General features: G+C 33.3%; 1 protein-coding gene across 1 annotated transcript; it reads right to left on the reverse strand.

The window, feature by feature from the left end:
* Positions 1 to 1,442: 1,442 nt before the first annotated feature.
* Positions 1,443 to 14,170, reverse strand: LOC130277377 (uncharacterized). The gene is made up of 8 exons (XM_056528031.1): positions 13,870 to 14,170; positions 13,176 to 13,346; positions 12,134 to 12,225; positions 9,565 to 9,627; positions 3,234 to 3,372; positions 2,588 to 2,776; positions 2,088 to 2,213; positions 1,443 to 1,863 (listed from the first exon to the last, which is right to left on the reverse strand). The coding sequence occupies exons 1-8, from the start codon at positions 14,080 to 14,082 to the stop codon at positions 1,732 to 1,734; spliced, it is 1,125 nt and encodes a 374-aa protein (XP_056384006.1). The 5' UTR covers positions 14,083 to 14,170; the 3' UTR covers positions 1,443 to 1,731.
* Positions 14,171 to 16,444: the final 2,274 nt, after the last annotated feature.

Raw genomic sequence — 16,444 nt, forward strand, 5'->3', positions numbered from 1 at the left:
CTTTAATGTAGGGGTTTACAACAGGGTGGGTGCTTCCATCGGTTGGAGTCATCTTGCCGGTCTTAGCTATCCGGAGTGGGCTTATGGGGCATTTTGGAACCTGGGTGGCCGAAACCGGGGCACTTTATTCTTAGTTAGCTTAGTGGTTAGGTACTACACATGGAACGCACGGTGTTTAGTGTCGACCCAACAGAAAATCCTCTCCGAGGTGGAGGTTTGTAGGAATATCACCGGTGACCTCGGGAAGATCAGGTCTTTTGAGTATGGCAGTCTAGGTACCAGTAGGGCTTCTCTCCTATGGAGAGGATTTTCTTTTGATGTGCCCTAGGTACTAGACCTTTTGGGTAGAGTACCTTTTATTTTGGTTAGGGGAAGTGTTATAGGGATAGAGATAGGGTGAGAGTAGGGTCAGTTTTAATGGAGGGATAGAATTAGGGAGAATTGTAGGGGGAGTTAGGGAAAGAGTTTAAAATTATTTTGATGTATCAAGTCTGCCATCCTTCTTCCCGGTGGTGGGCTAATGCATACACACGCTAGCTTTTTGTTTTGTTTTAAGCAGATATGGTATGAAGGGCTTACAGGCGACCAAACCTGGGCCTAAAGTAGGTTGTGGTTCAGTGTGTGTAAGTTAGTATGTATAAGTTTGTGTATAAGTTGGTTGGGTGGAGTGCTAGGTGGGGAGGGTGTATTTGTGGGTGGTGGTGTGTTTTTATATTTTTGGGGGACCTTACATGGGTCAGTTAAGGACAGGACTTTGTAATCTGTAGAGGAACAGTATGGACTCTGACCCATGTGCAGGAGGGGTGGTGTGGGTGAGGGTACAGTTCTAGTGTAGGGATTTTCCTATGGTTTTCTGTTGATTTTGTAGGTTTCTGTAAATAGAGTGCATATATTTCTGTTTATACTATATTTTATTTATTTCTATTAATGTGATTTTGTATCTATTTGGTTTTGTATCTATATTGTTTTATATTGTTTCATATTATAATTATGGCAGTCGGACCAGTTCTTGTGGTCGATATGAGTTACAGCCGGGTAGTGCTAATTTTATGTTTTGTTTTTTTTCTCACCGAGTATGGATGGTTTTGAGTTACAGCCAGGTAGTGCAAATGTTATGTTTATTTTTATATTTTAATAAGCCAAGTTGTGCTGTTTTTATGTTCATTTTCGTTATGTGTGTCAGTGTGTTTTTGTTGTTTTCTTTTTGTTTTGTAAAGCTGGGCTGGCCGGTTAGGTAGGGTTATGTTTTTGATTTATATTACAGCTGGTTAAGCTTGTTTTTGTTGTTGTATTGGATAAGTTTTGTATTTTTTTTTATAATAAAAAGAGTGTCAGCAGAGAGCACTGTGGTCAGAACTGGAAAGAACTACACAACTTTCTCTGGAGTACATAGCAGCCGATAAGTAATGGAAGGGTTAAGATTTTTTAATTGAAGTAATTTATGAATATGTTTAACTTTCTGTAATCAGTTGATTTGAAACAAAAATGTTTCCACTGGAGTACCCAGTTTAAAAATACTTGAATACATTCCTAGTAGTGTTATACAGGGCTTAAGAGCTCTTAGGTAGTGTTATAAATGTGTTCAGGGGTTTATTACATTGCCGGTTAGCGTCAAACTAGTTTGACCAGAATAAAGCATTTTCTGAAAGTTCCCTCATTCCTTATCATTAGAAGGATTTTTTATTTTATAACACAGGTGGAATGGCTTGGCTTGTGTTACTGTTCATTAGATCAGGTTTTCCATGCTGCGCTTGTATATGAGAATCCTTTAAAGAATTTTTGCTCATTTGAGGATATTCCTGGCAGGTTGGTCTCCTCTGGTAGTAGGATTTCATTACTAGTAGCCTCCTCTTCTAATGACATCTACAAAAAAATAAAAATAAAAAAAAACATTTATATAATGTAAACCAGAAAACAGATTTGGGAACATTTTATGTTTTATTTCCTTGTTCTGAAGATGTCTTAAAGGTTTTTCTAACTATAATTCTTCTCTATTGACCTTAGTTGAGAAAGGATAAGTTCTGCTGCTGGTTTTCTCATGGAAAATAATAGGAGTATATGGGAAGAATACACTACAGAATATTTACCTGGCATGGATGGTTTGGTGGATGGAGACGACAGGCGTCTACTTGTGTCCAGTTTACATCCCGGAACAATTCATGATGGCGGATGTTGTTTTCATTCAGCCTTCTATTGGGATCTCTCTTTAACAGCTGTAAAAAAGAACAATAGAAGAATAAATAATCATATGTTATTATAATATCGGAGACATTTTATGGGTGATGATATTATTGTGGGGAATATATATAGGTCACTTCTGTCCTTTAGGCTCAGGCTTCACATTTGTTGGCACAAGATGCAGTAACATTGCTATTACTATAACTCACTCACCACTTCAATGTTTCCTTATCTTCAAATTCTATTAATTCTTTGTCACCTACAGAGAAACTTTGAGGTGAACTCCCAGACCCCATAATGCTTTGATTTTACAATAAATGCCATAGAGCCCGGCTTTATTATAACGCTCTTATATACAATAATAATTATTTCTCTTGTCCCAACAACAGTGATGATCGTCCATACTCACTTGCTGTATGAGATCCTTCAGTTCAGGGTTCATGTCCCCCGGGTACGATACATGACTCTTAAGGATCTTTCTCTTTAATGCCGCTGGTGTCTTAGCTTGGAATGGTAACATTCTGGTCGCGAGCTCGTACAGGATCACTCCACAGGACCACCAGTCCACACCGAAGCTATATTTCTTGTTGGAAACCATCTAAGAAAAGGAAATGGATAATGAATGTATATTCTTACTGAATGATACATCTGAATGGATGCTCAGCTATATATGGAGATGCCAAACTGTACTGTGATCTACTAGTGATTATGGGATGTACAATATTACCCTTAGATATAACATCGGGTATCGGATCTCCAGCTTTATATGAAGCTGAATATCTGAGATCCATAAAATAATTCACCTGCTAATCTGGATCATTGTTCTGTATTATTAGGAATAAAGTATAATCTGTATAAACATTTACATACAGATTGTCATTTACTCCATGTCATAGAGTGATAGATAAATTATCAAAAATTCTTGTGTTAATGAATAACAACCAACAATTACAGAAAATCCAACATAAGAGGCAGAGAAAGATAGAAATGTCAAAAACAACATAAAACCCTGCACTTCTCTCCCGTCAGTCCTGGGCCGCACTGCGAGCACTCACCTCAGGGGCCATGTACTCCAGTGTTCCTGCATATCCTTGGGCACTGTTGGCATTTTTTTCTAAAATTGTGGAAAGACCAAAGTCTGCGATTTTAAGGTGTCCATCATTGTTAATCAGGATATTCTCAGGTTTTAAATCTCTGCATAAGATACAAAATAAGAGGTTAAATATGTAATATACAATATATAAGGTGAGAGGTATAAGATACAGTATATAAGGTGATAGGTATAATATACAATATATTAGGTGATAGGTATAATATACTATATATAAGGGGAGAGGTATAATATACAATATATAAGGTGAGAGGTATAATATACAATATATAAGGTGAGAGGTATAATATACAATATATAAGGTGAGAGGTATAATATACAATATATAAGGTGAGAGGTATAATATACAATATATAAGATGAGAGGTATAATATACAATATATAAGGTGAGAGGTATAATATACAATATATAAGGTGAGAGGTATAATATACAATATATAAGGTGAGAGGTATAATATACAATATATAAGGTGAGAGGTATAATATACAATATATAAGGTGAGAGGTATAATATACAATATATAAGGTGAGAGGTAAAATATACAATATATAAGGTGAGAGGTATAATATACAATATATAAGATGAGAGGTATAATATACAATATATAAGATGAGAGGTATAATATACTATATATAAGGTGAGAGGTATAATATACAGTATATAAGGTGAGAGGTATAATATACAATATATAAGGTGAGGGGTATAATATACAATATATAAGGTGAGAGGTATAATATACTATATATAAGGTGAGAGGTATAATATACTATATATAAGGTGAGAGGTATAATATACAATATATAAGGTGAGAGGTATAATATACAATATATAAGGTGAGAGGTATAATATACTATATATAAGGTGAGAGGTATAATATACAATATATAAGGTGAGAGGTATAATATACTATATATAAGGTGAGAGGTATAATATACTATATATAAGGTGAGAGGTATAAAATACTATATATAAGGTGAGAGGTATAATATACTATATATAAGATGAGAGGTATAATATACTATATATAAGGTGAGAGGTATAATATACAGTATATAAGGTGAGAGGTACAATATACTATATATAAGGTGAGAGGTATAATATACAATATATAAGGTGAGAGGTATAATATACTATATATAAGGTGAGAGGTATAATATACAATATAGAAGATTAGAGGTATAATATACAACATATAAGGTGAGAGGTATAATATACAATATATAAGGTGTGAGGTATAATATACAATATATAAGGTGAGAGCTGTAATATACAATATATAAGATGATAGGTATAATATACAATATATAAGGTGAGAGGTATAATATACAATATATAAGGTGAGAGGTATAATATACAATATATAAGGTGATAGGTATAATATACAATATATAAGGTGAGAGGTATAATATACTATATATATAAGGTGAGAGGTATAATATACAATATATAAGGTGAGAGGTATAATATACAATATATAAGGTGAGAGGTATAATATACTATATATATAAGGTGAGAGGTATAATATACAATATATAAGGTGAGAGGTATAATATACAATATATAAGGTGAGAGGTATAATATACTATATATAAGGTGAGAGGTATAATATACAATATATAAGATGAGAGGTGTAATATACTATATATATAAGGTGAGAGGTAGAATATACAATATATAAGGGGAGAGGTATAATATACAATATATAAGGGGAGAGGTATAATATACAATATATAAGTTGAGAGGTATAATATACAATATATAAGGTGAGAGGTATAATATACAATATATAAGGTGAGAGGTATAATATACTGTATATAAGGTGAGAGGTATAATATACAATATATAAGATGAGAGGTATAATATACTATATATAAGGTGAGAGGTATAATATACAATATGTAAGATGAGAGGTATAATATACAATATATAATGTGATAGGTATAATATACAATATATAAGATGAGAGGTATAATATACAATATATAAGATGAGAGGTATAATATACTATATATAAGGTGAGAGGTATAATATACAATATATAAGGTGAGAGGTATAATATACTATATATAAGGTGAGAGGTATAATATACTATATATAAGGTGAGAGGTATAATATACAATATATAAGGTGAGAGGTATAATATACTATATATAAGGTGAGAGGTATAATATACTATATATAAGGTGAGAGGTATAAAATACTATATATAAGGTGAGAGGTATAATATACTATATATAAGATGAGAGGTATAATATACTATATATAAGGTGAGAGGTATAATATACAATATATAAGGTGAGAGGTATAATATACTATATATAAGGTGAGAGGTATAATATACTATATATAAGGTGAGAGGTATAAAATACTATATATAAGGTGAGAGGTATAATATACTATATATAAGATGAGAGGTATAATATACTATATATAAGGTGAGAGGTATAATATACTATATATAAGATGAGAGGTATAATATACTATATATAAGGTGAGAGGTATAATATACAATATGTAAGATGAGAGGTATAATATACAATATATAATGTGATAGGTATAATATACAATATATAAGATGAGAGGTATAATATACAATATATAAGATGAGAGGTATAATATACTGTATATAAGGTGAGAGGTATAATATACAATATGTAAGATGAGAGGTATAATATACAATATATAATGTGATAGGTATAATATACAATATATAAGATGAGAGGTATAATATACAATATATAAGATGAGAGGTATAATATACTATATATAAGGTGAGAGGTATAATATACAATATATAAGGTGAGAGGTATAATATACTATATATAAGGTGAGAGGTATAATATACAATATATAAGGTGAGAGGTGTAATATACAATATAAAAGGTGAGAGGTATAATATACTATATATAAGGTGAGAGGTATAATATACTATATATAAGGTGAGAGGGATAATATACAATATATAAGGTGAGAGGGATAATATACAATATATAAGGTGAGAGGGATAATATACTATATATAAGGTGAGAGGTATAATATACAATATATAAGGTGAGAGGTATAATATACTATATATAAGGTGAGAGGTATAATATACAATATATAAGATGAGAGGTATAATATACTATATATAAGGTGAGAGGTATAATATACAATATATAAGGTGAGAGGTATAATATACTGTATATAAGGTGAGAGGTATAATATACAATATATAAGGTGAGAGGTGTAATATACAATATATAAGATGAGAGGTATAATATACTATATATAAGGTGAGAGGTATAATATACTATATATAAGTTGAGAGGTATAATATACTATATATAAGGTGAGAGGTATAATATACTATATATAAGGTGAGAGGTATAATATACAATATATAAGGTGAGAGGTATAATATACTATATATAAGGTGAGAGGTATAATATACTATATATAAGGTGAGAGGTATAAAATACTATATATAAGGTGAGAGGTATAATATACTATATATAAGATGAGAGGTATAATATACTATATATAAGGTGAGAGGTATAATATACTATATATAAGATGAGAGGTATAATATACTATATATAAGGTGAGAGGTATAATATACAATATGTAAGATGAGAGGTATAATATACAATATATAATGTGATAGGTATAATATACAATATATAAGATGAGAGGTATAATATACAATATATAAGATGAGAGGTATAATATACTATATATAAGGTGAGAGGTATAATATACAATATATAAGGTGAGAGGTGTAATATACAATATATAAGGTGAGAGGTATAATATACTGTATATAAGGTGAGAGGTATAATATACAATATGTAAGATGAGAGGTATAATATACAATATATAATGTGATAGGTATAATATACAATATATAAGATGAGAGGTATAATATACAATATATAAGATGAGAGGTATAATATACTATATATAAGGTGAGAGGTATAATATACAATATATAAGGTGAGAGGTATAATATACTATATATAAGGTGAGAGGTATAATATACAATATATAAGGTGAGAGGTGTAATATACAATATATAAGGTGAGAGGTATAATATACTATATATAAGGTGAGAGGTATAATATACAATATATAAGGTGAGAGGTATAATATACTATATATAAGGTGAGAGGTATAATATACAATATATAAGATGAGAGGTATAATATACTATATATAAGGTGAGAGGTATAATATACAATATATAAGGTGAGAGGTATAATATACTGTATATAAGGTGAGAGGTATAATATACAATATATAAGGTGAGAGGTGTAATATACAATATATAAGATGAGAGGTATAATATACTATATATAAGGTGAGAGGTATAATATACTATATATAAGGTGAGAGGTATAATATACAGTATATAAGGTGAGAGGTATAATATACAATATATAAGATGAGAGGTATAATATACAATATATAAGATGAGAGGTATAATATACTATATATAAGGTGAGAGGTATAATATACAATATATAAGGTGAGAGGTATAATATACAATATATAAGGTGAGAGGTATAATATACAATATATAAGGTGAGAGGTATAATATACAATATATAAGATGAGAGGTATAATATACTATATATAAGGTGAGAGGTATAATATACAGTATATAAGGTGAGAGGTATAATATACAATATATAAGATGAGAGGTATAATATACTGTATATAAGGTGAGAGGTATAATATACTGTATATAAGGTGAGAGGTATAATATACAATATATAAGGTGAGAGGTGTAATATACAATATATAAGATGAGAGGTATAATATACTATATATAAGGTGAGAGGTATAATATACAATATATAAGGTGAGAGGTGTAATATACAATATATAAGGTGATAGGTATAATATACTGTATATAAGGTGAGAGGTATAATATACTGTATATAAGGTGAGAGGTATAATATACAATATATAAGGTGAGAGGTGTAATATACAATATATAAGGTGAGAGGTATAATATACTATATATAAGGTGAGAGGTATAATATACTTTATATAAGGTGAGAGGTATAATATACTATATATAAGGTGAGAGGTATAATATACTGTATATAAGGTGAGAGGTATAATATACTATATATAAGGTGAGAGGTTTAATATACTATATATAAGGTGAGAGGTATAATATACTATATATAAGATGAGAGGTATAATATACTATATATAAGGTGAGAGGTATAATATACAGTATATAAGGTGAGAGGTATAATATACTATATATAAGGTGAGAGGTATAATATACTATATATAAGGTGAGAGGTATAATATACAGTATATAAGGTGAGAGGTATAATATACTATATATAAGGTGAGAGGTATAAGATACAATATATAAGGTGAGAGGTATAAGATACTATATATAAGGTGAGAGGTATAATATACTATATATAAGGTGAGAGGTATAAGATACAATATATAAGGTGAGAGGTATAAGATACTATATATAAGGTGAGAGGTATAATATACTGTATATAAGGTGAGAGGTATAATATACTATATATAAGATGAGAGGTATAATATACAATATATAAGGTGAGAGGTATAAGATACAATATATAAGGTGAGAGGTATAATATACAATATATAAGGTGAGAGGTATAATATACTATATATAAGGTGAGAGGTATAATATACTATATATAAGGTGAGAGGTATACTATACTATATATAAGATGAGAGGTATAATATACAATATATAAGGTGAGAGGTATAATATACAATATATAAGGTGAACAGTATAATATGCAATATATAAGGTGAGAGGTATAATATACAATATATAAGGTGAGAGGTATAATATACAATATATAAGGTGAGAGGTATAATATACTATATATAAGGTGAGAGGTATAATATACTATATATAAGATGAGAGGTATAATATACAATATATAAGGTGAGAGGTATAATATACTATATATAAGGTGAGAGGTATAATATACTATATATAAGATGAGAGGTATAATATACTGTATATAAGGTGAGAGGTATAATATACTGTATATAAGATGAGAGGTGTAAGATACAATATATAAGGTGAGAGGTATAATATACTGTATATAAGGTGAGAGGTATAATATACTGTATATAAGGTGAGAGGTATAATATACTATATATAAGATGAGAGGTATAATATACTGTATATAAGGTGAGAGGTATAATATACTGTATATAAGGTGAGAGGTATAATATACTGTATATAAGGTGAGAGGTCTCGGGATGGGGATCTACGTACCGGTGTATTACTCGCTTGGAATGGAGATATGATATTCCACTGATCAGCTCAGCCGCATAGAATCTAATGGAGAGAGAAGAGGATAGAAGTGGATTTATTTCTTTTCTAGAAGCTGATGTCCCTCACAAGAATCCCAGCAGAATATTGAGACGTCTATTTACATTGTTCTCTAAGGTGTCTGCAGCGGCTCTGAGGAGAATCTTATCAACTACAATCTCATCATTTATAATATTGTGTATTAGTGGTCATATAATGTGTATAATTGGTTTATATTCCACCAGTGAAGGGGGAGGAGGAAGATCTGGGACCTGTGATCCTCCTCCAGTCTCTGTGTGGCTTCAGATGAATGTAAGAATGAGCTGTAAACCAAATATTAGGAGGTGCTATAATAAATGGAGGAACACAGATCATAGATTGAAGACAACATTGATATCTCAAGGTAACCACTAATGTAATAACCATTTGTTCCATATCATAAGTGTCCATAGTCTATAAACCAATGACTGCTATGAGCAGATACACAGTACGCTCATATCAGTGTTCACTATTTTATCCTAATCCACAGTTCTGCTCAACTCACTCACTATAAATAATGCATATTTTGCCTTTGATATGTTACATATGATCACTTACACTCTTTAGTAGTGCGGTTTTTGTCATTACTTCCATTACCTGTCTTTCTAACCTTACATCCAGACCCTCACCACCTCCTGCCGCTTCACATTAAAAACATTTCTCAGATCCGCTGAGTCCTCAACTTTGATTAAACTAAACTATTGGTTCATGTCCTTGATCTCTCATTTGGGATACTACAACATCCTCCTCTGCGGCTTCCATCAGACATCATGGCTCCCCTCCAATCTATCCTCAACTCTGCTGCCCCACTTACCCACCTCTCCTCGTTTCTTTGTGCCTCTCCAATTGGCCAGTCCCTTCACTGACTACCCATCGCCAAAGAATTCAGTCTAAATTGTTCACCATAACATACAAGGCCATCTACAACCTGTCCCCTCTATACATCTCTGACGTGACCTCCCGATACCACCCCTCACATAACCTCCGATCCTCACAAGACTTCCACCTGTGCTCTTACCTCCTGGGCACCTCTCACCACTGTCTACAAGATTTCTCCTGTACTTTCCCCCATACACTGTAACTCACTACCCCGACCAATCTCATCCACCATCAAGACCTTCAAGAGTGACCTGAAGACCCATCTCTACAGACAATCCTATGACGACAATAACCCTGCTGCCACTGCACTAGGGACAGCTGCTTCCCTAACTTCTCCCAGACGACAGCTGTCCCCTCACCTACTGTTCCCTTCCCTCTCATTGTAGATTGTAAGTTCTTGTGGACAGGTCCCTCTCTCCCTCTATATCAGTCATTTACTCTCTATCACATCCATTGTACTTACATTTGTGTTATATATTTTATCCCTTATCATATGTACAGTGCCCTGGTACCAAAGAGCTGTATAAATAATAACAATCCGCCTTAATAACTATCTAACCATTGACTTTAATGACACCACATTAGATGCCTGTGGTCGATATCTCCCTATAATGATTTAATATAAAACCCCTGGGGTCAGCACCATGGACGACCCTGCACCAAGTGTATTGTAGGCTATAAAGTTATTATAGAGACTGTGACCACTAGAAGCCAGAGACATCCATTTATATCTGGCAGGTCAATAGTTAAAACATTATGGGGAAGATTTATCAAAACCTGTCCAGAGGATCAGTTGCCCATAGCAACCAATCAGATCGCTTCATTCATTTCTAACAAGGAACAAGGCCTCTGCAAAATGAAGGAAGTGATCTGATTGGTTGCTATGGGCAACTGGGCAACTTTTCCTCTGGACGGGTTTTGATAAATCTCCCCCTATGTGTCCGACTCATTCCCTCTATTAGTCTATGGTCATGGAGACAAATTTCTTTGATCACCTGGGGTTGCAATATAAACCTTTGACAAGTCTGGACATTTCTTTTAGACATTTATTTTACACTTTTTATGTATAACACGAACAGTATAAGCAATCTAATGATTGCTATAAATGGTACCCTATGGGGACATAGAAAGTGTAAAATAAATGCTAAAAAAATAAATAAAAAATAAGCCCCTCCCCCAATAACATTTTAATCACACTTTTTTCCTAATTTACCCAAAAACTGTGGCAGTGCATGTGTGAATGTCCAAACTATCAGAATATATTGTTAATGGTCCTGTACACTGAACTGTGTAAACGTAAAAGCGTCCGCTTCCTTTTGGTCACATCAAAAAAATTATAAAAAATTGACATATGTACAAAAGTGAATTAATACTACAGATCACAGCGCCACAAAAAAAAAGGCCTCATATGGGTCTGTGGATGGAAAGATTAGTTCTGGCTCTTAGAAGGCGCGGAGGAAAAACAAAACAAAATGCAAAACTAAAATAGTCCGTGTCCTCAAGGAGTTAAACTTCCGATCTATAACTAATAATATTCCTGTACATATGGTCTCCTCTCATTCACAGACTATATCACTATCCGGTCACTTCCTCATACACTTTCTATGCTCCTTACTTCACTGTCTCCTCATCACATTTCCCTGTAGACTCCAGTTTGTCCTTTAGGCTGCCTCCTCCAATATACTCTAAGATGTAATATAAGAGCTCCTGTTCCAAAGAGAGAAATTGGGACTTATCAGCATCATAGAAATGACAACCACTATCTATCTAGCTATCTATCTATCTCATATCTATCTATCTATCTATCTATCTATCTATCTATCTATCTCATATCTATCTATCTATCTCATATCTATCTATCTATCTATCTATCTCATATCTATCTATCTATCTCATATCTATCTATCTATCTATCTATCTATCTATCTCATATCTATCTATCTATCTCATATCTATCTATCTATCTATCTATCTATCTATCTCATATCTATCTATCTATCTATCTCATATCTATCTATCTATCTATCTATCTATCTATCTATCTCACATCTATCTATCTATCTATATCATATCTATCTTTATCTATCTATCTCATATCTATCTATCTATATATCTATCACATATCTATCTCATATCTATCTATCTATCTCATATATATATCATATCTATCTATCTATCTATCTATCTATCTATCTATCTATCTATCTATATATCTATCACATATCTATCTCATATCTACCTATCTATCTATCTATCTATCTATCACATATCTATCTCATATCTATCTATCTATCTATCTATCTATCTCATATCTATCTATCTATCTATCTATCTATCTCATATCTATCTATCTCATATCTATCTCATATCTATCTATCTATCTATCTATCTATCTATATATCTATCACATATCTATCTCATATATATCATATCTATCTATCTATCTATCTATCTCTGTATACACTGTATACCCCAAGGACCATGCTAGTACATAGACATATATAATAATGGTATCTATAAGATTTGCCAACCTGTGAAGGGTTAATAATAGAAAATATAATCTCCAGGACTAATACTGTTCAGTCCATACAGTGTCCAATATCCATAGGTATATATCAGTAGTGAGGACAGACAGTATAATATAAGGACCAGGTTACCTTGGTGTGGAAGCTTTGGTGCAGGTGGGTGAAGAATGGACTGGCCTCCACCATCTCCAGTACCCTTCTCTCCAGGGTGGCGCTTTCTGGCTCCTCCTCAATAATTTTTTTTTTTGAGGCAATTTTTACTGCGACCTTTGCCTTATGCGCAGCGTGTGATGCGAGCAGCACCTGTGTGATGTACAAGAGACACAGATATTGTGTTACATGGAGGCGTCAGGAAGAAAATCTTATCAAACACAACCTGATCAATGGGGAAAACTGATCAAATGGAAGAAGAAAAATATGGGATTTGGATTAGGAATAATTTGGGGATTAACTTGTATTTTATACTTTAACCTCTTGGTTTTATGTCAATATGAAATAAAGTTTATATCTAAGGGAAGAATAAGCTGAATATCAGAAGGGACCCGAGGGCCACAGAAAAGGCCGGTGCTGGACGACTATTGGATCCACCAGAAAATCTACCGATCAATATAAAAACCAAATCCAACAAAACCAGATCTCATTCCAGCCCTGAGGTTATAAAATCCAGGACTGACAAGTAGCTACAATACAGTGACTGCAATGTGGTCCCTGAATGGGAATTTATTGTGATTGAATCTTCAGCTCCCCCCCCCCCCCCCACATAATCTTCTGATGTTCTCCGATCATTACATGGAATATAATATCATTTATAATTTGGTCACATTACCTTCCCATAGTTTCCGCTCCCGAGCTCTCGGTGGAATGTGAAGTCTTTTAGCTTCTCTTTTGGGGACAACTTGTCCTCATCTTGAGAAGTCTTGGTCCTAGAAGTCTCCCCCAGGTTGGATTCTTCCATCTTTCTCAGCTTGATCGCTGGTGTCTGCTGTTCCACATCCTCCTCTGCTCCCAAATCCTTGGAGGCCTTCCGTTTTCCCCTCATTTTCCCCCAAACCCCTCTACCCAACCCAAATTCTACAAAGATTTGTAGAAATACTAATATATCTCTCTCTCCCACAAAATCGCTGTTTCTCCTATGAAAGGTAAACCGCACTGAATGTCCAGAGAATAAAGCGTCAACTATAGAACGTTGGTCCTTGTTGGGTAATGATGACATCACAATGTCCGTCATCTGGGACTGAACAAGTCATGGCTGCCCCACTGCCCCCTGTATAACACTGATAGGATAGGAATTAAATGATGGATTTATCTGTAATATTTCTAAAGCTGTAATATATTGTATTTCTGTATTTATGGGGGAATAAACCATGAATGGTGGAGATTTAGGGCGGGGGATTATAGATACTTTAACCCCTTAAAGGGGTACTCCGTCCCTAAGACATCTTATCCCCTATCCAAAGGATAGGGGATAAGATGCCTGATCGCGGGGGTCCCGCCGCTGGGGACCCCTGCAATCTTTCATGCAGCACCCCACTATCATCAGCCTCCGGGGTGAACATCGCTCCGAGTCTGATGAATCACGATCACGGGGCCGGAGTATCGTAACGTCATGGCTCCTCCCTTAATGCTTTTTAATAACATTTTATTCAAAAAAAAATAAATAAAAATATATTAGAAGTTTTATATAAGCAAATATGGTATCAATAGAAAGTACTGATCCTGGCGCAAAAAATGAGCCCTCATACCGCCACTTTTACGGAAAATTGAAAAAGTTATAGGTCTTCAAAATAGGGGGATTTTAAACATACTAATTTGGTTCAAAAGTTTGCGTTTTTTTTTTAAGCGCAACAGTAATAGAAAAGTATATTATCATGGGTATCATTTTAATCATATTGACCCAAAGAATAAATAACACCTGTCATTTTTACCGTAAATTGTACGACGTGAAAACGAAACCTTCCAAAATTAGTAAAATTGCGGTTTTCTTTTTCATTTCCCCACACAAATAGTATTTTTTTGGTTGCGCCATACATTTTATGGTAAAGTGAGTGATGTCATTACGCAGGACAACTGGTCTCACAAAAAACAAGCCCTCATACTAGTCTGTGGATGAAAATATAAAAGAGTTATGATTTTTTGAAGGCGAAGAGGAAAAAACGAAAATGTAAAAATAAAATTGTCTGGGTCCTTAAGGCCCAAATGGGCTGCGTCCTTAAGGGGTTAAGGAAACATCCAATTTTCCTTTTAGTGTTTAATTTTTTTCCTTCTCACCTTTTAAGAGATATAACTCTTTTATTTCCCCCCCTACAGACCCATATGAGGACCTCTTTTTTTGCACGATCAATTGTACTTTGTAATGACACCTTTCAATTTACTAAAAAGTGTTTTGGAAAAACAAAAATAAAATATTATTCGAGGGGGGGGGGAAATGTTTTAGTTGTTGGGAAAGAAACTGCAATTTCACACATGTTGGGGGATTTTGTCTTTACGCAGTTCACTTTATAGTAAAAATGACATGTTCTCTTTATTCTGTAGGTCAATGCGATTCAAACAAAATCAGTAAGCTTAAAATTGTCCTCTTCTGCCCCCTATAAGACTTTTTCTATATACGAGGCTGTAGGAGGGCTCATCTTTTGTGCCGCGATCTGTAGTTTTTATCATTCCAATATTTTTATTGTTATTGGATTTTTTGATCTTTTTTAATGAATTTTCTAATATATGATGTGACCAAAAAATCATAATTTTTGGCGTTCGGTATTGTTTTACGTTTCTGATGTTTACCATATGGGATCATGAACATGATATTTTATTATTTTGGACGATTCCGCAAGTAGTGTTAACAAATATGTATATTATTTATTTAATGTGTATTTTTAAATGGTAAAATAAGGAGATTTTATATCATTTTCAAAACATTTTTTTTTCATCTTTTATTTAACTTTTTTTAAGCCCCCATATGGGGATTTTATATGCAATTATTATATTGCATCCACTGCATAGTCCTATGCTTATTGTATAGCATTATACATTGTATTCGGCACGTTACTGCTCAGGCTAAGCCAGGCTGCATCATTGGTTCGGCGATCCTGCAGCCAGAGGCAGGTAAGGGGACCCCCCCCATTATCATAGCCCATTGGGCCCCCATTTTGAGCCTCCTGGACTGCCATGCACAAGGGACAGTACCGCGCTACTTGCAAAGGTGGGTTGAGGAGACCGAGGGGGGTGTATGATGGATGTGTGTTGGTATGATAGATGTTTGTATGCATAATGAAAGTGAGCGCCCCACGCCAGACCTGCCGTCCTGTCCGTGAAGGGATCCAAGTTGGAGCTGTGAGATATCCATTCCTGCGGTGAGTGCAGACGTCTTTGTGTCTTCTACAGTTGTATATTGTCTAAAGTTGTAT

Source organism: Hyla sarda, chromosome 6, assembly GCF_029499605.1.
Source record: "Hyla sarda isolate aHylSar1 chromosome 6, aHylSar1.hap1, whole genome shotgun sequence".
In the NCBI taxonomy this organism is placed as follows: Eukaryota; Metazoa; Chordata; class Amphibia; order Anura; family Hylidae; genus Hyla; species Hyla sarda.